At 55.7% G+C, this 21,073-nt stretch overlaps 1 protein-coding gene across 1 annotated transcript in view; it reads left to right on the top strand.

The window, feature by feature from the left end:
• The window catches only part of ITPKB (inositol-trisphosphate 3-kinase B), a 92,763-nt gene extending 72,652 nt beyond the window's left edge, over positions 1 to 20,111 (top strand). Inside the window, exons 3-8 of the mRNA XM_040967920.1 lie at positions 7,246 to 7,345; positions 8,590 to 8,803; positions 13,751 to 13,955; positions 15,763 to 15,864; positions 16,385 to 16,456; positions 17,357 to 20,111. Of these exons, the coding sequence (XP_040823854.1) occupies positions 7,246 to 7,345; positions 8,590 to 8,803; positions 13,751 to 13,955; positions 15,763 to 15,864; positions 16,385 to 16,456; positions 17,357 to 17,572 (909 nt within the window). The 3' untranslated portion in view covers positions 17,573 to 20,111. The remainder of the gene's footprint in view (positions 1 to 7,245; positions 7,346 to 8,589; positions 8,804 to 13,750; positions 13,956 to 15,762; positions 15,865 to 16,384; positions 16,457 to 17,356) is intronic.
• The last annotated feature ends 962 nt before the right edge of the window (positions 20,112 to 21,073 follow it).

Genomic DNA, 21,073 nt, shown 5'->3' with positions numbered 1-21,073 from the left:
CCTCCTGCTCACCAAGGGTGCAGCTCTGCTTTGGTAGGTGCAGATTTCGCTTGTGGCCCCCAGCCAGGTTTCTAAGCAGGGCTTCTGGAGGGAGGTGCCAAGCCAGAGCCCCTACCTACCTGCCTGGGCTCATGCCCACTGCTTTCCACAGCAGACCCCTGCCAGAGGGAACACAATGAACAGAGCTGGCCACTGCTGGCACTCCTCAGCCTGGCAGAGGTACCCGGCTTTTTCCCTCAGCGATGGGAAGAATGATCACCAGGGAAACTCTAGCTGCTGTTTCAGAAAGAGCAAAAATAAGGGGGAAGAAGAAAAAGGCATTTTTTTCCACACATGGGCAACTCAGTGATTTTTCACCGAGCCTTTCCCAAGAACAGAACAAAGGCCTTGACACAGAGTGAACCCTCCAATTCGGCGGTCTGCTCCGTCAGCCTCCAGTGCCCTGTGAAAGTGTGCCTGCCCTGGGTGTGCATCCATGGGGATGTTGTGGGAACAGACCAGCATATAGGGGAGAGTGGGCCTTTGTTGGAGCCTGTGCTATCTGGAAGGGCTCTGCTCTGACCAGTGTGCTTGTTGGGGTCAGAGGCAGATGGTCCCAGAGCCTGCAGAAAGGGTGGGGGCCCAGTTAGCCTATTACCCCCGATATTGAATGGCAAGGCCCTGGAAGCTGTTTGTCACTGGGAAGATTCCTTAATGTTTCTAGGTATGTTGCATCCTTTGCAGAATGGAGCTAACTGAGTAAGTGTTGGGAGTTAAGATTCCACGAGACAGTAGGATACAGTAATGTGCCAGGTGCTTAACATGGGCTTTCATGGCACACACATACCAGTATACACAGCAAAGAGTTAATCTGGCAATATTGTTTCTGGATTGTCACAAAGCCAGGGTTTGAATTACTTCTCTGATATTTTTAGAACGTGTCTTTTACTCTGTGTGTATAAGTGGAGATTATAATGGTATTAAAAGCAAAAGTTAGCCAAGTGATCGTACTTGAAAGTATTGGATGAAAAGTGGCAAAAAGGGGGAGCAAGTCTGTTGGAAGAGGGCTTAGACCCCTTTATAACATCAAATTTGTTGAGCAGCTTTATTGTTTACCCTCCCTCCCCGAAATACTGAGCATGCTATGGTGTGTTCAGCAGAGTTCCACACATGTGGAACGGAGTGATTGGGAAATAGTTCTTTATCCTTCCTGCAACTCTCTTGGCCTCTAAAACCCAGAACCAGTGTTGCGCCACATGACTGTCGCCGGCTCTGCCTCTCCCCAAGTCACCAACCCCAGAGGCTCAGGAGCCAGCCTGGGAGTTCCCGAAGCTGCCTGCATGTTGGAGGGAAGCTTCGTTAGCAACGAGCCACATGCCTAACTCATCCTGTCACTGCTCGGGACAATCTGGCCCTTTGGAAACCCAGCTGGATTCTTGTCAGTCTACTGTGCCTTGGAGGGAAAAGCAATTTCATTAAAAATAAAAGAAATAAACAGGCACAGAAGACAAAATTAGAGAGCACATAAAGTTTGCCCGTCCCCTGTAGTAGACAGTGTAGGAGTGCACAGCCCCTACACAGGTGGGCAGGGCATGTGCGTTTTCAGTCAGCCCAGCACACAGATGAGGACCCGGAGGCTTGCCCCCAGCATCCAGGAGGTGGAAGAGTGATGTCTCATTCCAAGTCCAAAACCTGAATGGGGCTGTGCTCCATTTGTTCTAGAAACAAAATGCAGTGCCATGACTTGCCTTCCAACTCAGAGGCACAGGGTCTGGCAGACTGCCCCCGCGTGAGGGAACACTTCTCAGCCTGTGGTCGCTCACCCTGCAGAGATGGTGACAAGAGCAACTGGAGGGTGGACGGGCAGGCTCAGTATGAACTCACAGCTGCTGGGAGCTGTCTTCTAGAGGTGCTGTTCTGGAATTGTCCAGGCACGACTGTGGCTGATGGGGAGGAACGTGGGTGCTCTAGTAAGCGACAGACCAGAGCCATGCCTGCCTGCTCGGGAGCCTCTGGCCGTGTTCCCAGTGGCAAGTGGAGGCCCTCACTGTGGGTGTACTCAGAGCCTGGCAGGACAGGTCCTTCCCTTCACTCAGAAACCAGTGAACACAGGGCAGAGCTGGCGAGGCCCTGTGCCCAGAGCATCTTGGAGCTATCTTGGAGGCAGTGCCAGACCCAGGAAGGCTTCCTGAGAGAGGCATTGATCTGCATGTTTAAAACTATGCAGGGGCACCAAGAAAAGAGAGAAGACAGAACAGGTCAACCAACCATCTCAGCTATATCTTGGCAGCGAAATACAGGGCAGAGACTCTATGATGGACTATGTCAACCAGTGGATTCTTCAAAGATCTCATAGTGCTTGGAGTGTCAAGATTGGCAGCGATTCATACCTGTTGAAATATCAAAACCACCTGAGCAAGAACCTCAGAGCATACCCTACATCCGAGACCTGGGGAGGGTGGGAAATTGGGTGGGCCTTCTCCCTTAATACCCCCTTTAAACATGAAGGAAACAATATGGAAAAAATAATAGTCTTACCCACTTTCCTGTAGCCCTTGACCCTTTTTACCCTAATTAACTATGTAAAGATTGTCAATTAAAAAAAAAAAAAACCTATGCAGGGGCACAATAGCCTAGTGTGGCTAAAGTCCTCGCCTTGCATGTGCCAAGATCCCATATGGGTATTAGTTTGTGTCTTGGCTGCTCTGCTCCCCTTCCACCTCTCTGCTTGTAGCCTGAGAAAAGCAGTCAAGGAGGCCCAAAGCCTTGGGACCCTGCACCCACGTGGGAGACCTGGAGGAAGCTCCTGGCTCCTGGCTCCTGGCTTCAGATCAGCTCTGCTCTGGCCATTGAGGCCACTTGGGGAGTGAATCAGCAGACAGAAAGATTTTTTTCTCTATCTCTTTCTGTCTGTATATCTGCCTTTTTAAATAAAAATAAAAAACCTTTATATTAAAAATTAAAGTTATGCAAGAGAGAGGGCCAGTGCTCTGGCACAGTGGATTAAACCGCTACCTACACTGAAATCATCTCAAATCAGATCCCTGCTAATACACCTGGGAAAGCAGTAGAAAATGGTCCAACTGCTTGGGCTCCTACACTGATATATGGGGCCTGGATGAAGCTCCTGACTCCTAGCTTTGTTCTGATTCAGCTATGGCTGATGTACCAGTTGGCACACAAACCAGGGCATGGAAGATCAATTTCTCTCTCCTCCACCTCCTCTGTCTCTTTAACTTTGCCTTTCAAATAAATATTAAAAATGCAGAGGTATTAGCCCACGCCTACATGCCTGCCTAGAACCATTCAGAAAAATCACTGACAGCAGGGCAGAGAACCTGGCTAGTCCAAGGGTACAGCCAACCCACAGTGCAAAGACACAATGTCAGTCTGTGAAGACAGGAGGGGACCAATAAGAAAACAGCAAAGAGACCCCGCAGGGTACCTGCCATGGCGTGGGTCCTCCAGGTAGGCATGGCCAGGCAGAGGGTGGATGAGGCGAGCACCCAGCACTGGTTGTGCAGTCCCTGCCTCTCCTGCCAGGCCTGGGCAAAGACACTCAGGCATCAAGGAGAGTAACAGGCACCTGAGCCTGGAGTCCTGCTTGCCCCCAGCACTGAGACACTTCTACTCAGCAGGACAGAGTGTCACCTGCCACCACCCCATAGCATGTGGCTTCCCTGGTGGGTATGAGAGCTGCACAATCAGCTCAGGCATGAAGAGGCTTGGGGAGCTGCCCAGGGAGATACCTTGGACCAATCTTTTGTCTCCCATCTCCTCACTCAGCCACAGCGGGGCTAAGTCCGCATAGATGGGGACCCTTACCTGTTGGCAGACATGGAAAGTGGTGAATTGGGTTGCAATTTCCAAGTGTGAACCCGACCACAGAATGACTTCAGGGAGATAGCTCAATGGGCCTGAGATACCAGAGAATGGAGGAAGTACTCTGACCTGTCCAGGTTGTTGGTGAAGATTGGAACAGGACACCAGCATGACAGCACACCAGACCAGCACTTATCTCAGAGTGGGCACTGTAAGACTCATGGTTGCAGTGCTGACAGTGGGGCTGGAGCATGTGTTTGCACATATGTGGGAGTAAGCATCTGTGGGAGTGAGCCTTCCATCTTCCAGTGAGCTGGCACGAGTAGTACCAGCTAGTAGCCAATCCAGACCCAGGAAGGCCACCTAGTATATGAGCAAACAGTATGTGGCAGTGGAGCTGGCCAAGGTCAGCCAACTAGCAGCTTTGGGGTCACAGAGAAAGACCCTGGAGTCCAGGTGGCCAGCTTGCCTGGTTGCCCCATCACCTATCTCCACTGGGCAGTCCACTTCTCAGTACTGAGACATCCTCCTGGTACTCCCACAGAGGGCAGACGGTTGGCCTAATCTGTGCTGACCCGCTGCCTGGAAGACCAGGCAGGTTTGGCTGTTGATTAGGGGTCAGGGGATGGGGATCTCACACGGTGTCACAAAGGACTTGTCTCTGCTGTCCTTCCTGCCCCGTGATGTTTCTCGGCTTCTGTGGGTGGGTCACCACAGCCTGCTTTCCCCAGCCTGGAAAGTGCTTCTACTGTTTCAGGTTTGGCAATCATGTGGGCACTGCCCAGGTGCTGCTATTTAAAAATCATGGGGAAAACCCCTGCAAGCCACCGCCAACGGGATGAAGTCCCAGTGCCATGGCATACCTTGCCAGTGGAATATTCCACAGCTGTGTTCTGGGCAGGGTGGCTGTGGGATGGCAGCACACTCCTGGTCAGAGCCATGCACAGCCCATTTTTGCCCAGTGAAGAGATGCTTTCTAAGGAGGTGTGAAGCGGAGAAGATTCTGGGCAAAACACTTGTTTTTTCCCAGATCTCGGAGTTGGCGGGTCCTGTGTCCCCTGGGCTGCCAGGACCCCAGCCTCTCTTTTTTCTGAGCCCCTGGTCCTTGGCTTAGAAGAGAATCTGAAAACAACTGATCTCACAGAGTCAGAGACCCTGCTGGACCAGCTTTCCTCCTCCTGCCTTCCTGGAAGACCTGCTCCAATTTTTCATGAAGAATGTTGGGACTCCAGAGAGGATAGAACACACTACTACAGGGCAAGCCCAGGTTGGCTACCTGCCTACACCATGCCTGGCCCGGCTTGCTCCCCTCCCCTCGCACTGCAGGCAGCCTCGTCTGAAGTCCAGGTCCCTTTGCATCTGTTCGCCCAGCGCCTCAACTACTAGATAGTGTTCTGTTTCTCTCCCTTGAGTCTGTCCAGAGGCTGCCACAAGTGGGATAGTCTCCACAGTCACCTTCCCTCTAGGTGTGCCTGTCTTGCACGGCGCCTCCAGGGCCATGGCAGCGCTCTGCATGAGTGCTTATTTGGCATTGCACCTGCAGATAAGATGTCCTATGCATTCCTGTGATTGGTGACATTAGCCTCTCCAATCTTCTCAAAGGGGACACGTTGCTCTTGGGTTGGGCAGGTCATTTTCTTGAGTCTTTGAGTGTCCCACCCATCAGGGGAGCCAGGGGTACCAGCTATCCACCTCTCACCAGGCAGATGGGGAAGCTGAGATCCTGGGTAGGACCATGAAGCAGGGCACAGGATCATCTTCTCTGCCACCCATTCCTGTTAACGGCAGGATGTTGCATCCCTGGGGAAATTGTTCTGACTTTTGAAAGGAGGAATAGGTTGAGGTGTCCCTGCCTTAGTAGCAGCATACAAAAAACAAGCCCCGGATGGTGAGAGAGCTTGGCCTCCTCCTGTTCCCACATTATACCTGCATGTGTACACACACACACACACACACACACACACACACACACACACACACACACCCCTGCCCTGTACATTCACTCATTTGCTTTCTGGGATTGCAGAAGTGTGACCAGCAGGTGGTGACCAGCTGTACACACTTCTGGACCCACCTTCCTGGCTTCCCCTGAACTGGGCCAGCCGCTGCTTGGTCCCTCATGGAATTAGGTGTTCCCATTGTTGCCCACACGCATTGTCCGCTGTCATTGTTTGGGTAGCCTTCTGGGCGTTGAGATAAGACTGCTGCTTGGGCAATCCACATCAGAAAGAGCCAGGAAAAACACACTTGTCATTAAGGGTGGGCCCTAGGTCCCACGCCACCCTCCCTTCAGAACTGAAGCACTCTTGGTAGGAGACTGAGGGAATACTGGGATGGGGCGCAAAAGACCAGGCTGCCACTTCAACAGATTCTAACTGGAAAGACTGAGGACAATGGCTGAGTCTCCACTGAGGGAGGAAAGAAACAGGAGCCTGATTCTCCCGTTGAGGTCCAGTGGCCACCAAGGCCCCTACCTGTTGGGGGCCCCAGGGCCAGGAGTGGGGAGCTGTGGCTTTGGGATGTCCTCAACCAGCTCTGGTGGCATTTCCTGGTGGCTGCAGAATTCCCTTCTTCCCTCGCCCAATAATCCTGTGGCTTTGCTGGTTAGGAACCCGCCTGCTCCTACTGCAGATTCTCTCTGCCCTCAGGGACAATGTTGTTCTGGGAAACACTGAACCTTCATTGCTACAGCTATTTCCTGAACACCAGGGTGTTGTTTGCCTGGTCTTTCTGGCTAGGGAAAAAGGATTCTTCTGCAAGTGGTTGGAGACATGAGGGTTTCCATCCCAGCCTTGTCACTCGGTGCGCTGGGGGGTAGGTGTGACTCATGTGGAAATAGCAACACCTATTGTGAAAGTAGAATGAGAAGATGCTCAGAAAGTCTGTTGGTTTTCTGTTCTTCCTCTCCAACAACCATCACCCCACACCATGCATGTGCTCACACATGCCCTAGGGGTCTGACTGTGTTCACACACCAAGCCCCTGAGAAGAGCAGGAGCATGCTGTGGCTTCACTCACTTGTGTGCACTGAGCCATTGTCAGGGGGGGCTGGCTGCTGTCACAGGGAACCCTCATCACGCAGCAGCCTCTTGCCCCCAACCTCTGCATTGGCTCTTGTGGCTGGTGCCAAAGGCTCACTCTGGATTACTTGGAAAGAACCATGGCACAGCGAGCTACGTCATTTTCCTTAGTCCCGGTGGTATGTGCCCCTCAGTCCTGGGAACCGGGGCAGGAGCCTGTGTGTCCCTCAGTCCTGGGAGCCTGGGGCAGGGGCCTGTGTGTCCCTCAGTCCTGGGAGCCTGGGGAAGGGGCCTGTGTGACTCTCACTAAATGGTGAGGAGACTGCAGCCACAGGCAGTGAGTCACCTGGTCTTGACCCCGCCCAAAGAAGAAGGCGGAGATGGTCCTGGTAACGCAGATCTGTTTTGTTGGCTTATTTTCTAGAGCAAATCATGGAGGAAAATAAAGAACATGGTGCACTGGTCTCCCTTCGTCATGTCCTTCAAGAAGAAATACCCCTGGATCCAGCTGGCAGGACACGCAGGTAGGCAGCACTCTGGGGCTTTAGCACAGCAGGACAAAGGCTCTGGGAGGGGCCCAGGAAGGCTGAAGGGAGGGCCTGGTCCCACCCCTCCCTGGCCCCCAGGGATGGGAGTGCCAGCAGAACTTCTCCCCAAGAGTCCTAGTCTGAACTGTGCCCAGAACACTGCTTCAACATTTGACCGTGGGCAGCCGCTCCAGACTGCATGCCCCACCCCACCACTGCACACCCTCCCTCTCTCTGTCCCTGTCTCCGCTTCTTCTGATCTCTTTCTTCCTCTCTCAGTATCGCTTCCAGATCTCTCGGTCAATGAGGGACCACTGTTAGGGCTTACCTGACGTTTTTTCACCCTGTACAAAAAGGAACAAAGCTCACCCTAACCACTTTATTGAGCACTTGCTGTACACCCATGGTAATGCAGTTCTGGGGCTTACCACATTAATGGAGATGTAGCTTCTGCCTCCAGAGGAATTCACAGCTGGGGGAGATGCAGGGGATTCAGCCCACAGCCGTGAGCCCAGATACTGGTGCATGCTGGCTGGCCAGTGGTGCGGGGCCACCTCCAGTCTGCTTAATCAGTGGCATGGGAGGAGGGACACCTGGAGGCCAAGCCCCAGGCTTACCTCCTCCGCTCATGACAAGCATTGTCCTCGGAACATTTCAGTGGTTGTTCATAGACCTGGCCTGCAGGCTCTTCTCAGGCCAGCACAAGGTCTGATGTCTTTTCCACTCCCTGCCATTTGGGCCCATGGATAACTATGTCAGGGTACATGGCCTAGGAGGCTCACTTCCCAGACAGGAAACTAGACAGTAGAGACATGAAGAAGCAGGGTAATAAGGGATGGGGATGCTAATAATACGGGTGCTATGGAGGGAATATGCCTGCTGTAGGTGCCCACCATTCCTTCAGCGGCCACCTGGGTTCCTTCAACTCCACATGGTGACCTTGGAGTCAGGAAGTTGGGAACTAGACCAGGAGTTGTAGATGGAGAGTGGGGGCACTGCCAGGAGGGGCTGGGACTTAAACCCACACCCTGCTGAGGTGCTCGGTTCACAGCAGGGACCAGGGCATCATTTTTGGCCTCAGGCTCAGCCAGAGCACCAGTATCCCTAGGGAGGCCAAGGCGTCACAGCCAAGGGGGCTGTTAGGTGGGTGGGTGGGTAAGAGACGGCAGCACCTCCTCCTCTGATGTTTCCACCTGCTGACTGTGCCAGGGACCAAGGAGTTTCTTCCACTTGCTCTGCAGGGAGTTTCAAGGCAGCCGCCAATGGCAGGATCCTGAAGAAGCACTGTGAATCAGAGCAGCGCTGCTTGGACCGGCTGATGGCCGACGTGCTGCGGCCCTACGTGCCTGCCTACCACGGGGACGTGGTCAAGGACGGGGAGCGCTACAACCAGATGGATGACCTGCTGGCCGACTTCGACTCCCCTTGTGTGATGGATTGCAAGATGGGCATCAGGTGAGCCAGGCTTCTCCAAGCTCACCTAAGTACTGATAGCCAGGCCATATGGGGCTTCCTGGAGGCGTTGTATGCCAGGTAGGGCAGTCTTCAGGGTCTGTGTGACAAGTCAGAACTCATCCCTGCCCCCTCACCAGTCATTTGCTATCACATAGAGAAGGCACGGCGGCCCTGGCATTGCTGTGACAGCCCCCTCCCATCTCTGGTATGCCAGGGTGAGCCAAGGAAGGAGCCTTGACTGGAGGTTGGGATTGCTCAGGGTGAACACTGGAAGAGGAGGTAGCAATGTAAACTGCAAGGGGCAGAGAGAACCACCTCGTGGAACAGGCCAGTTTGCCAGGACAGACTCGTGCCTGCCACAAGAGTGCAACTGTTGAGAGCCCTAGAGGTGAAAAGACACTAGCGACACACACCAGCTCTAGTTCCCGTGGGTGAGCACGGGGGCACTCCAGGGAGCCAGAAGTGGGAGTAGTCAATGGGCCTGTATACAGACTGGTTCTTGCCCCTTAGCTCCCAACTGCAGGGCCTGCCATCTGCCCTGAGAGATGAGTGTGAAGAGGACCCAGGAGGGAAGAGGAGAGAGGAAGAGTGGGCAGGTGAAAATGGGCAGACAGCAGAGAGAGCTGGGAGACCTGGCCCCCCTCTGCTCTGAGCCCCCATGTTGGCTGTACTGTTTTTTTTTTTTTTCCTTTTTTTAATGATTTTTTTTTTTTTTTTAATTTGAGAGAGAGTTCAGAGAGGGAGAAAGCCTCCCATTTGTCGGTTCACCCCTGGCTGCAATAGCCAAGGCTGGGCAAGGCTGAGGCCAGGAGCTAGGAGCTTCTTCCTGGTCACCCACATGGATATAGAGGCCCACGCACTTGGGCCATTCTTCACTGCTCTCCCAGGCATGTTACCAGGGAGGTGGAGAAGCCAGGACTTGAACCAGCACCCATTTGGGATGGCGGTGTCCCAAGCAGAGGCTTATTTTGCTATGCCACAGCGCTGGCCCTGGCTGCAGTGCTGTCACTTCCCTGACCAGACTGTGGCCGCTCCATTGATCGAGCCACCCACGTGGCTCCTTCTCCACTGCAGAGAAGGACTGGTGACACCTCCCTGCAGCCATGGCCCAGGTGGAGTGCAGGAGCAGTTCCCCCATCCTACACGCTCCTACCTTGGAAAGCCTCCTACCTCTGTGCAGCCTGCATGACTGGCATGGGACCAGGCTTGAGGAAGCAGAGCTCAGAGCAGAAGCCTCTGTCAGCTTTCAATGGTTTAATAAGCTTATTTCTTGTAACAAGAGGTTGGGAAAGAGGAGTGGTTTGTGTGTGTGTTGTGTGTGTGTGTGAGAGAGAGGGGCCAGCTGCAAATCATGCCAGTCAGTCTGTTTTCCCCCTCTCCTTTTCCCTCACCCCTCTCAGGAGTTCTGTCCCCAGTGGGGTGAAGGTTGAGAAGCCAAGTGGTCCAGACCCCACTGCTTGCTTCGGTGCCTCCGCGCAGCCTGGCAGGGCCCACACTATCCAGCGTCCACAGGGAGTGGTGGGAGTGTCCCTTTAGCTACCACACAGCGTTGCTCCTCCACTTGCTTTTGTCCCTGGAAGACCCTCCCCTGCATGCCAGGAAGTGTCTTCTCAGTGGGAGGCCCCACCCTTCCTTCTAACCTGGCTGACAGGAGGACTCGGCCTGCCTGCAGGGCAGGAAGGTGCAAGCTGCAGTTCAGACAAGTGGAGCAGATGTCACTGGGTGTCCACTTGAATGCCAAAATGATTGACGCACATGTGGCTCGTCATTCCTGGAAGTCTGTGACCCCTCAGGATGCTCTGCCGCAGGCTAAGACAGGGACCAAGCTGCCCAGGCTTCTGCCTGCTCTCCCAGCTGGCTGCCATGGACAGGAACCTGGTCTCCACTCCAGGGATGTGCCCCAAGGCCCCATCTTGGAAAGTTTCTGTCCCCTGGCACCTCAGGGTTCTCAGCAGGGTCAAAGTGGTCAGCATGGCTGAGCCCCATTGAGCCCCGCCATGGGGTGGCAGCTGGAAGTTTAGGGAGCGAAGCAAAAAAGGGTGCAGAGCAGGGGAACCTCCCAAGGGCCAAGGTCCAACTGTTCTACCTGTCATGCGGTGAACCTGGGGGCCCTCTGCACTCCCAGTTCCCCCTCCCTTGCCTTACCCTGCTGTGTCCTCCCAGCCGCCCCAGGAGCTGGGTGAGCTGGGTCACATCTCCGTTGTGAGCAGGAGGATTCTAATTGCGAGAGACCAAGTGAGGTATCAGGGTGCCTGACCACAGCCCTGCACTCCCACCTGCTGAGCTGGGCCAGTTTCATCTGGGCCTGGGCTGCAGGATCATGGGCATGTTCCTGACATGCGTTGGCCCCAAGCTCTCAGTTTCAGAGCCTCTCTCAAGGACAGTGCTCCCAGAGCATGGTCCATGCTCGCCAGAGGGAGGAGGCAGGAGCCCAGTGCCCCTGCCCGCTGAATCTCAAGGCACAGGCTGGTAATATTTGTTTGGTTTTTTTTAAGATTTATTTATTTTTATCACAAAGTCAGATATACAGAGGGGAGAAGAGACAGAGAGGAAGATCTTCCGTCCATTGATTCACTCCCCAAGCAGCCACAATGAGCAGAACTTAGCCAATCCGAAGCCAGGAACCTGGAGCTTCATCCGGGTCTCCCCTGTGGGAGCAGGGTCCCAAGGCCTTGGGCCATCCTCGACTTCCTTCCGAGACCACAAACAGGGAGCTGGATGGGAAGTGGGGCCACCGGGACTAGAACCAGCACTCAGATGGGATCCTGGAGCATGCAAGGCGAGGACCCCAGCCACTAGACTATCACACCGTACCTAGGCTAGTAATATCTTACAGTAGGGGGCTGTCTGGGACCTCAGCAACATAGGACTCCAGCTCTCAGCACTCAGCAGGGTGTTTACAGATTCGTGACTTGCCACCAGCAAGTGGCACTTGTCAGCAACGTCTTCCACATTGGGACAAGAAATGTGGTGGAAAGTAGTGGTGTTGGCCTGCAACCCCACTCCCCACAACAAGGTCTTGGTGGCTCTGATCTGCCAGAGAGGAATACTTGCTGACACAGTCTGGTCACCTGTTCTCCCACAGTACAGTGATGTCCCCCGGGCAGTTGAGCCAGTCAGGTCTTTGATTCTTTGCGTGGGATGGGGGTGGCAAGGCAACCTGGGGCAGCTCTAAGGCTTACATCCACCTGGTCACCCCACCTACCACCCAGCTGGCCACCCCTTGGGGCATCTTTCCTCAGCCCCTTTGCTCTTGGGTCAGTGAACCAACTCTGCCCATTTTGAGTCATTGTTGGAGAAAAGCCCCTTGTGAATGGACTAGGCGTTGAAGTCTGTTTCCTATTGGGCAGCTCCTGAGAGCTGCTTGCAGAAGTGCAGCTCCCCCACACCCACTCACCCTGTAGGCCCCTGTAGCACACTTAGGTGCAGCATGGAGAGCCCCTGCCTGGTTCGGCTGACCCAGTTCCCTGCTGCCTAGCACATACACAGGTCCACACGGGCCCTGCCCTCATGGACCTGGTTCTGCCTGCACAGTACTGTGCTGCATGCCTGTGTGTATATGCGTGTGCACACATGTGTATATGTGCCTGGGTGCCTGTGCATGCATGCAAGTGCTTGACCGAGAGCTGATACCTGCTACCCCTCCTCCAGTCTTCAACCCCTCCTAGAAAATCCTAAACTACCAGGTTCAAGTTCACAATCAGGGATTCGAGGTGTTTCCTTCTTTGAGGGCAGCTAGCAGTTGATACTGTGGTTTCTGAAAGCTTGTCATTTTTAAGACGTCATGGGTTTTTTGTTCAGTTTATTTTGGGTCCCAAACCAGTAGCTTGGAAAAGCGTTGGAGCAGGGGCTGGGGGCAGATGCTGGGGCGTAGCGGCCCTTGTGGGCAGCTCCCACCCACACAGGGCCCAGGGAGGAACTTCCCCATCCTGCAACAGACATAGTTGATTTCCATCTCTCCTGAAGGGTGGTGGGTGGTGGGCAGTGTCCGAGCGAGGTGTGGGAGGAAGAGCGGGTGGCAGAAGCAGAATAGCAAGGAGGCCATGCCTGAGTTCCCCGAGGCAGGCCACTCCTTTCTCCTTGAGTTTGGTGGAGTGACAAGTGATAGCTGAGGGAAGCTTGGAGGTGGGCTGCAGCAGGGAGGGAATGCAGCCCTGGGCACCCTGCCTCTCCTCCAGTGCCAGGGCAGGAGTTTCGGCCAGCAGGCCTGCCCGCCTGTGCTGAGGGTGGGGCTGTGGCAGCTTGCTGTAGCACACTGATTGCAGGTTGCTGGGTGGGGAGCTCATGGGTGAGGCAGCCTAGCGCACACACCAGGTAGGCTAAACTGGCCAAGTCTGGGGGATAGGGCAGAGCCCAAGGAGCAGCAGGCCTCAGCGCTGCCGCGTGGGCTGCTGCAACCCACCAGCCCTGCAGGCCCGCAGGGGCCACTTCTAGCCTGGCCTCTGTGCTCAGCAAGATGCTGTTCTTTACAAAAAGCCAGATTCATCAAAGGGCAAGCCCAGTTCTCAAGTGTGCTGAGAGCACAAATAAGCTGGAGTTGGTAGGAAAGACAGAAGTTGTACAATGCACACAGGCACTAGCTCTGGTACCCCTTGCTTTACTGAGGCTTCCAGGCAGCGCAGGGAATGCAGGACAAGCCACAGAGCAGCCACCTCCTCCTCTAGCTCTTGGTGGCAGAAGTGGGCAGGGGTTGTCCACTTGGAGGATCTCCCATAGCTGTGCCGGGCTGTCCAGTGGTCTTGAGCTAAGGCTGCAATGGTCCAAGCAGGCCACCACTTTATAGGATGGGGAGCCAGCCCTGGCCGGAGCAGAGCACAGAGACCCTGCCCATGATCCTGCTTACATTTGCCATGAAACCAAGGGCAGCTGGGGCAAGGTCAGCCTTTTTCAGGCAGAAGGGGCATCAGTTCAGCCCAGAGCCCTCACGCAGCCTCACCCCCAATGCAGGACCTACCTGGAGGAGGAACTAATCAAGGCCCGGAAAAAGCCCAGCCTACGGAAGGACATGTACCAGAAGATGATCGAGGTGGACCCCGAGGCCCCAACCGAGGAGGAGAAGGCTCAGCGTGCTGTGACCAAGCCGCGGTACATGCAGTGGAGGGAGACCATCAGTTCCACGGCCACCCTGGGCTTCAGGATCGAGGGCATCAAGGTGAGGCCAGTAAAGCTGGGCAGCTCCCAGGGGCATGTTAGAGGTCTAGGCTTCACCCAAGTGTCCATGCTGGGGGCCTTGGCTTCTCAGGGAGCCCTCAGAGGCTGCAAGCCTCCAGGGGCAGGCAGGCATTCTAGAGAGGTTGGCCTGCTCCTCCCCCTGAGGCACCGGTGGGTTGACCATGGGAACAACTTCCAATCTTGGGCAGCCAGGCAGGAGTGGGAAACTGGGAGCCAGGGTGGCAGGTAGCTACGGGACACGCCAGCCGCCGTACCACAGTTCCTTGAAACCCTTGCTGTCTCCTCTTTGATTTTCAGCCGCTGAGGAGTCCCAGAAATTGCACCCTGTGCTCAGGTTCCCACATGCCCCTCATTGTTGAAGGGGCAGGGCACATAGGTGTGGGTGCGCCTCCCACAAAGCCAATGCTGGTCCCTGTTCTTTGCCCGGCCCTGGACTTGGAGTGGGTGGCCTCCCAGGTGGGGGCTGGCATCTGTCTTCAGATGGCCAGGTAGTGACGTGTGGTGGCACTTCCCCCAGGCCTGGCCCCATCTTGCTGACCAAGGGGGTGCTGGGACACCATGGCACTGTTGCCTCCATCCTTGCCTTGGGAAACCAGCCTTTCACCCTTTTGCCTCTCCTGTTCCTGCTCGTTTTCCTTCCTGTTGGTATTCCCTTTACCTGTCCTCTCAGGCAGGTGCGCCTGCCTGCTGCCTGTGCAGCGTCCAGCTAGAGCACAGGCCACAGCCCATATCTCCCCACCCCAAGAGAAGCCACTGGGCCCTCCACCTCCCACCCCTCTGCCCCCCCAGCTGCCCTCTCTGCACTTGTGTCCTGCCTGTCCTTTCCCAGTCACGGTGAGGTCATAGTGTCCCCTAACCTACAATCTGGGGGTACACAGATCCAAGCCTGGGCTGTTGCTAGGGGGCTGTCCTATGTCACCCCTTGTCCCTTGTGACACAGGAGCAGGGCCTTGTGTGCTCACCCCACCCAGCCTGAACAGGGGTGGGACCAATGCAGGGGGGAGGTGAGCTGGGACAAGAAGGAAGGGGGTGGAGGTCAGTGTGATGCCAGCAGAGGCCCGCATTCTTGGGCGACACTGTCCAGGACTCCTAGTGGATGTCTGGAACCACACAGAGACCTGATCCCTAGTTTTGTATCTCCATTTCCTATTTTTCTTCATATACATGGTATTCATGATTCAGTTTTAAGTTATGAATTTACATTTTGGTATGGAGCAGCAAAACTAGCACAAATTTGTTTCTCCTCTTCCTCCTTCTCAATCTTGTAGATAGAAGACTCATTCTTACCATAGCTCTCAGCTGCCTCGGCGTACCTTTTTTCTCAATAAGTACAAAAGTCCCAGCTTTTCACCAGCTAAAGCACTTTACGGTTGTGTATGGCATGTCCAAGCTGCCAGCACCCCCAATGAGGCCAAGCAGAATGCTGCCACCACTACAGGGGTCTCCGGGGCAGGCACCTCCCGAGACCAGGGCCTTGCCCAGCCCCTCATGACTGAGCCTCCAGGCAGGAACCCATCTGCCATGCTCCTCCAGGGCACAGACACCCCCTCAGGTCTCCAGGCCCCAGCTCTGCCTGGGACGCCACTGTCACCTCTGCATGCCTCTCAGGGTTAGCCCCATGCAACTCCCACCACCTGTGCTGGGACATCTGGTTTACCACAGAGTGGGTTGTCACACCTGCTGCTGGCCCCCCTTCACCCCCACCCACTTCAGGGCAGTCTGGTGGCTGGGCATTGTGCCCCGAGCCTTCAGCTCACTTCCTGCTATGTGGGTGTCACTGTCCTTAGAAAGAAGATGGCTCCGTCAACCGGGACTTCAAGAAGACCAAAACCAGGGAGCAAGTCACCGAGGCCTTCCGAGAATTTACCAAGGGCAACCAGAACATCCTGGTGAGTCCAGATCCCTTCCCAGGAAGGGACCCTTGGGTGGCCAGGCAGAGGGGAAAGAGTAGAACCTGCTATGGGGCATCTTGGCCCAGCCCTAGCCTGACCAAGCCCCAGTGACCTTGTGCACTGAAGGTGGCAGCATAGATGTGATGTCCCTACCACTGAGGAGCGCCAGTGCCCCCTCAGCCAGCCCCCTCCTGGCTCCACGAGACATTTTCCACCTGCTGCGAGAGTAACACTTGCTAGATCTCTCCAGTACCTGTTGCCTTCCAGCAGTGGTACTAAGCCTACAGTAAAGAGCAGCCCACTGATATGGAAAGACATTCCTGGCCTTATTTCATGGACAAGGCAGCTGGGAGAGGAGGCACTGGGAGCCACACACAGGCCTGCATGATGCCACCTCGGTTTGGGCCTCGGTTCTCGGGCAGATATGTGAGCTGAGTGTAAGGCTGCCTCCACTGAGCGACCCAGGCTTGAACTCCACTGCCTGCCCCAAGTGCTGACAATCCTGCTCATGTTACAGATGGCTTACCGGGACCGACTGAAGGCCATTCGAGCCACCTTAGAAGTTTCTCCCTTCTTCAAGTGCCATGAGGTAGGTCCCGGGCTTTACCCTCTTGGATAGAGAGCTGCGCATGCTAACTGCCTCCCAGTTCCAGAAGCCAGAGTGAGGGGGTGTAAGACCACTACCCATTGGGGAGCCACATCCCAGTAGCTATGCTGGGGCCTCTGGAAAGCCACATAGGGGTCCTGGCAGGTTCACACAGCCATCAGCCCCTGGCCTCTCCCAGCTCCCAGGCTTGTCCCTCCTGGATGGCAGTGCAGGGCCTCAAGGTTCTTAAGGCAGACACGCTGAGCTGCTGCAATAGCCAGGTCGCCCCATCAGCACCCTGAGAAACTCAGGTAGACATGGAGAATGGTGGCCAGGCCTTCCAGCGCTGCTCCCAGAGCTGGGCTGGGCTGTCCCATCCACAGATGCTGGTCTGCAGGGACAGCCGGTATGAGCCGGACCATCTGAGGGAGGCTCTGGGGTTGTAATGTCCTGACCTGAGCCAGCCAGAGCCCTAGGCCTGTGCACACGCAAACACACACACACAGACAGGCACTCACAGTCACACTCAGCATGACATGCATAAATACGTTCACACACACAGACATTCATGCAGTTGCAGATCACACAGATTTACACAAGTCATGCAATCACCCACCAACGCACATGTTCTCACACACACAAGCTGGCACATACCCCATGGACAGGGAGACTCAGTCGTGCCTCTCAGGCACCTGTGCCACCACTCAGAGCTTGGGAGGAGGCGGTGTGGGCCAGAGGTGGGGTGGAGGGACCACTTTGCCAGACTTGCTGTACCCAAGGCATTCGCTGCTCCTCAGAACACAGCTTCTGCCCTCTGCTTGTGGCCTGTTTGAGCCCAGATGGGCTCTCACTGAGCACTGGGCTGCACACCGCCAGCTCCCCTCATGCCTTGCCTCCTTCCAGGTCATCGGCAGCTCCCTCCTCTTCATCCACGACAAGAAGGAGCAGGCAAAGGTGTGGATGATCGACTTTGGGAAAACCACACCCCTGCCGGAAGGCCAGACCCTGCAGCACGACGTCCCCTGGCAGGAGGGGAACCGGGAGGATGGCTACCTGTCCGGGCTCAACAACCTCATCGACATCCTCACCGAGATGTCCCAGGACGACCAGCTGCCCTGAGGCAGGCCGCACCGCTACCCGTGCCAGCGCCCTCGCCTCTGCTTTCCTTCTGCTCCTTCTCAGTTCTTCCTTCCATCCTACTCGGGCTTGAGCCCCAGAACCGACCCTCCCAAGCCAACCTAGGAGGCAGTGGACACACAGGCTTTCCGGTTCCGCTCCTGACCCCAGGGCTTGGGGCCACACGGCCATCTCATTTCTGCAGAATCACCTGCAGCAAGACAAATGCCCAGACCCTTGTTCGGCTTCCCCTAGAGCTCAGCTGGGCGGAGAGCAGACCCCGAGGAAAGAGAGAGAGTGGGGACCCCTGGCTGCTGCTGAAACCCTAACAGCTGCCCAGGCTGCTGGAAGAGATGGAGCGCATAAGCTCCAGAGGGGCTGCCTGAAGCGTACTGCTGCCCCCTGCTGGCCGTGATTGCTAGCGCTGCTGCGAAGCACAGCTTGTTCCACAATGCCCGCTTATATGGGGCCCAGCATCAAGTCTATGTTGATGGGGTCTGGCCACCCTGATAGTCCCAGCACAAAACCACTAGGGGAAATGCATAACTGACTGAGCAAAGTCTCCTAGGACCAGCAGCACCAGGGACTCCCCGAGATGCCATGGGGGACTTCGTGAGGCTACTTCAGCGAGGGCCTCCCATCCGTCTGGCGCTGAATCCCTCTAAATGTGGGTGTGAGCCAAGAGCCAGAGGCTGAAGCCAGCCTCCCAGTGTTGCCTGAGCTAGGCCCTCCCAGAGGCAATAGACAAAAGCAGAGCTCTTCCACCTGGAGCTGATGCCTGCCCAGCCCTCTGAGAACTGGGGGAGAAGGGTGTGGGTCAGGGCAAGGACAGCAACTATCCTACCCGTGCAGTTTCCTGGTCCTGCTCCCATCCCTGCAAGGACACTCTTCTAGGGCCCTCTCACCTCCCTGGTGCTATTTGAGGCCCTGTCGCAGGGCCTGCAGTAAGCAGAAGTGGGACTTATGACATCCTGCTTTTAGTTTTTCTGAAATAAGTCCGCAGCCTGCAGAGCCCCAGCCCCTTTTCCCCCAGGGATGTGGGCAGCCTCCCGGGCACAAGATCCTTCCTAAGTTTTGTTTGAATTGTTAAATCTGTACCAACCTGCAGTGTGAGGGACTTGCTCAGAGTGAGGCTGTGGCCAGCTGGCCCAAGCCTCTCGGGGTGCCCATCCCAGAGCCACCCCAGGACTCCTGGGGCAACTGTCAACCTGCCCACATGGCACACAGGTTTCTCCTTTGAATGACAGTAGGTGGAGGTGGAGGAGGGACCCACACAGGATGTATAAGTGCAGATCTTATAAGAGGAAATCAAACTTCCTGGCTCTTGCTCCTGTGTGGGCCGGTGGCTAAAGGTCGCACATTCTGCCCGGCCAAGCGAGAGCTCCTGGGACGGCATGTGATCGGGGGTGCGGAGGCAGATGGGGCACCAGGAGCACTAGCTGGGTGTAGGGTGGAGGTGTAGCCACCTGCTTTTAGAAAGGGTCCTAGTGGTCTGGACTCCAGCCCAGTCCACAGGAGAGGGATGTGAGGATTCTGCAGCCACAGACTGGCCCAAAGTCACCTTCATCCTTTGTGAAGTATGCTAAAGCCAATTGATTGTGTGATTATCATTGCCCAGTGAATGATAAGAACCAACATTCCAGTGTAGCCTCTTTGCAGGAACACAGCTTTTCTAAGCACTTTCCTCCAGCACCAGCAACTAGTAGGCTAATGGTAGTTTGTCGAAGCCAGTACACAAAGCCCTGGAGTGGCAGTCCCCGCCTTGGGTACCCTCAGCTCAGCTGTGTGATAGCCACGAGGAGGGACATCTTTTTAGGGCTGTTCCCTGGGATGTTTTACATTTACTGTGCCAGCTCCCCCAATTCCTCTGCCGTTTCCCCTGTCATCAGTGGGCATAATGGTCATGGAGTGAGATTTCCCAGCCCCCGTATCTGGTGGTCTGCAAGGTGGAGCCCACCCAGCCCTTGGGTTGCTAGCAGCTCCTCAGGCCCTGGCTTTGAGCACTGCTTAACTAAATTCGTGGAAGGTCTCTCCAACTGCTTCCGCTACCCCGTCTTGCCTTCAGTGTCATGTCCGAATTGTTTAAGTTATATTTATTGTGTTGGGTTGTTTTTTTTTTTAAGTTGCACAAAACACTAAGACGGAAAGGCTGGACTCGGTTTCTCTTATAAAAGCTCCGCCTTCTTCCTGAACTTCCTCCCCCATTTGGTGGAGAGCGCCTGCAAGTAGCCCCTGCCCCCCTCCCACCCCCAACTCATCGACCTCTCTTCTGCTATGGCTGTAATTTAGCTTTGAGCATCTTCGCATCTGGTCAAGCCCAGCGTGTGCGCCCCCACACAACAGACCCGGCACCCCCCATCAGTCTCTGGAGGAGGGAGCCCACTCCCCCGACGAGGCTCTCCTCCTCTACACCCTTTCCCACCCACTCCCGCCTCCCCCGCGCCGGGCCTTGGAGAAAATGAACTGTTAACAGCCCCTGCGTGGTACCTGTGAGATCCCTTGCGACGCCCGCACTTTTCTGAATAAAGGCCCCCGGAGACCAGCGTCCGCTGCACTGTCATCTTTCCAGCCCTGAGCCGCCTCCTCCTCAAACACCTCCACTCTGGGGCTCGGGAATGCTGGGAGCAGGAGGCAGAAGGTCTGAAGTTGACCTACAGAGAACAGGAGGCCGCCTGCAGGAGGAGCCCGCCAGGCCTCCCAGCAGTGCCCGCATGCCCTGCCCGCCCACTTACCCCTCAGCCAGGGGCCTTGACTGAGCTACTGTTTCTGGAGTTTTCTTCCTAACCTGCCACCCCGGGGACATTTGCTCCCACTGATGCTCCGTCTTGCACAGATCAGCCCCATGTTGGCTGTTTGGTGGCCTCTGCTCACAGAGGAAACTTGAGGCTTGGGGAGAGCAAACTTATTGATCTGAGTGCCACGTGGGATGTGGGGATGCGAACCAGGTATCTGACCTGGATTCAAAGCAGCCAGGCTCGCCTGGTCATCAGCGGCTTCCTGGACGGCTGGGAGCTCCTCTTACCCTCATCTTAGGTCGGACCAGGCAGCAAGTGGCGGCTGGCTGGGCTGATGAGCGGCTGTTTGACCACAGCAGGGAGGCCTGGCTGGCGCAGTGCCTTCTGGGAGAGCTTCTCCCCGCCTTTGCACTCGGGCCGGGAGACGGTGTAGGACAGACATGGAGACATGAAAGCCAAGGGCCTTTGCCCCCTGTCCCTCCTGCCTGCTCACCCACATGGTGCCTCCTGCCCTGAGGGTGGCTCTGGGTGGCCCTCCACACAGCTGAGTGTCCATGCTGGGTCAGAGCTGGCTCCCGTGCCCCCCCCCACCCCCGTGGAGAAGCAGCACACACACACCCTGCTTTCTGCGACTTCTCTCAGGTTTTCCCACGGTGACAGCTTCCCCACGCTGGCATTTAGTAAACCATGTTCAGGCCTGAGCTGCCAAACTCGAGGGAAAAGTGCAAAAGGGCATGGAAAATGTGCCAGGAGGCAGATTTCATGTGTC

The sequence above is a fragment of the Ochotona curzoniae genome, unplaced genomic scaffold, assembly GCF_017591425.1.
Source record: "Ochotona curzoniae isolate NIBS_2020 unplaced genomic scaffold, NIBS_Ocur_1.0 scaffold_4683, whole genome shotgun sequence".
Taxonomy (NCBI): domain Eukaryota; kingdom Metazoa; phylum Chordata; class Mammalia; order Lagomorpha; family Ochotonidae; genus Ochotona; species Ochotona curzoniae.
This window is presented reverse-complemented; position numbering and strand designations above follow the sequence as displayed.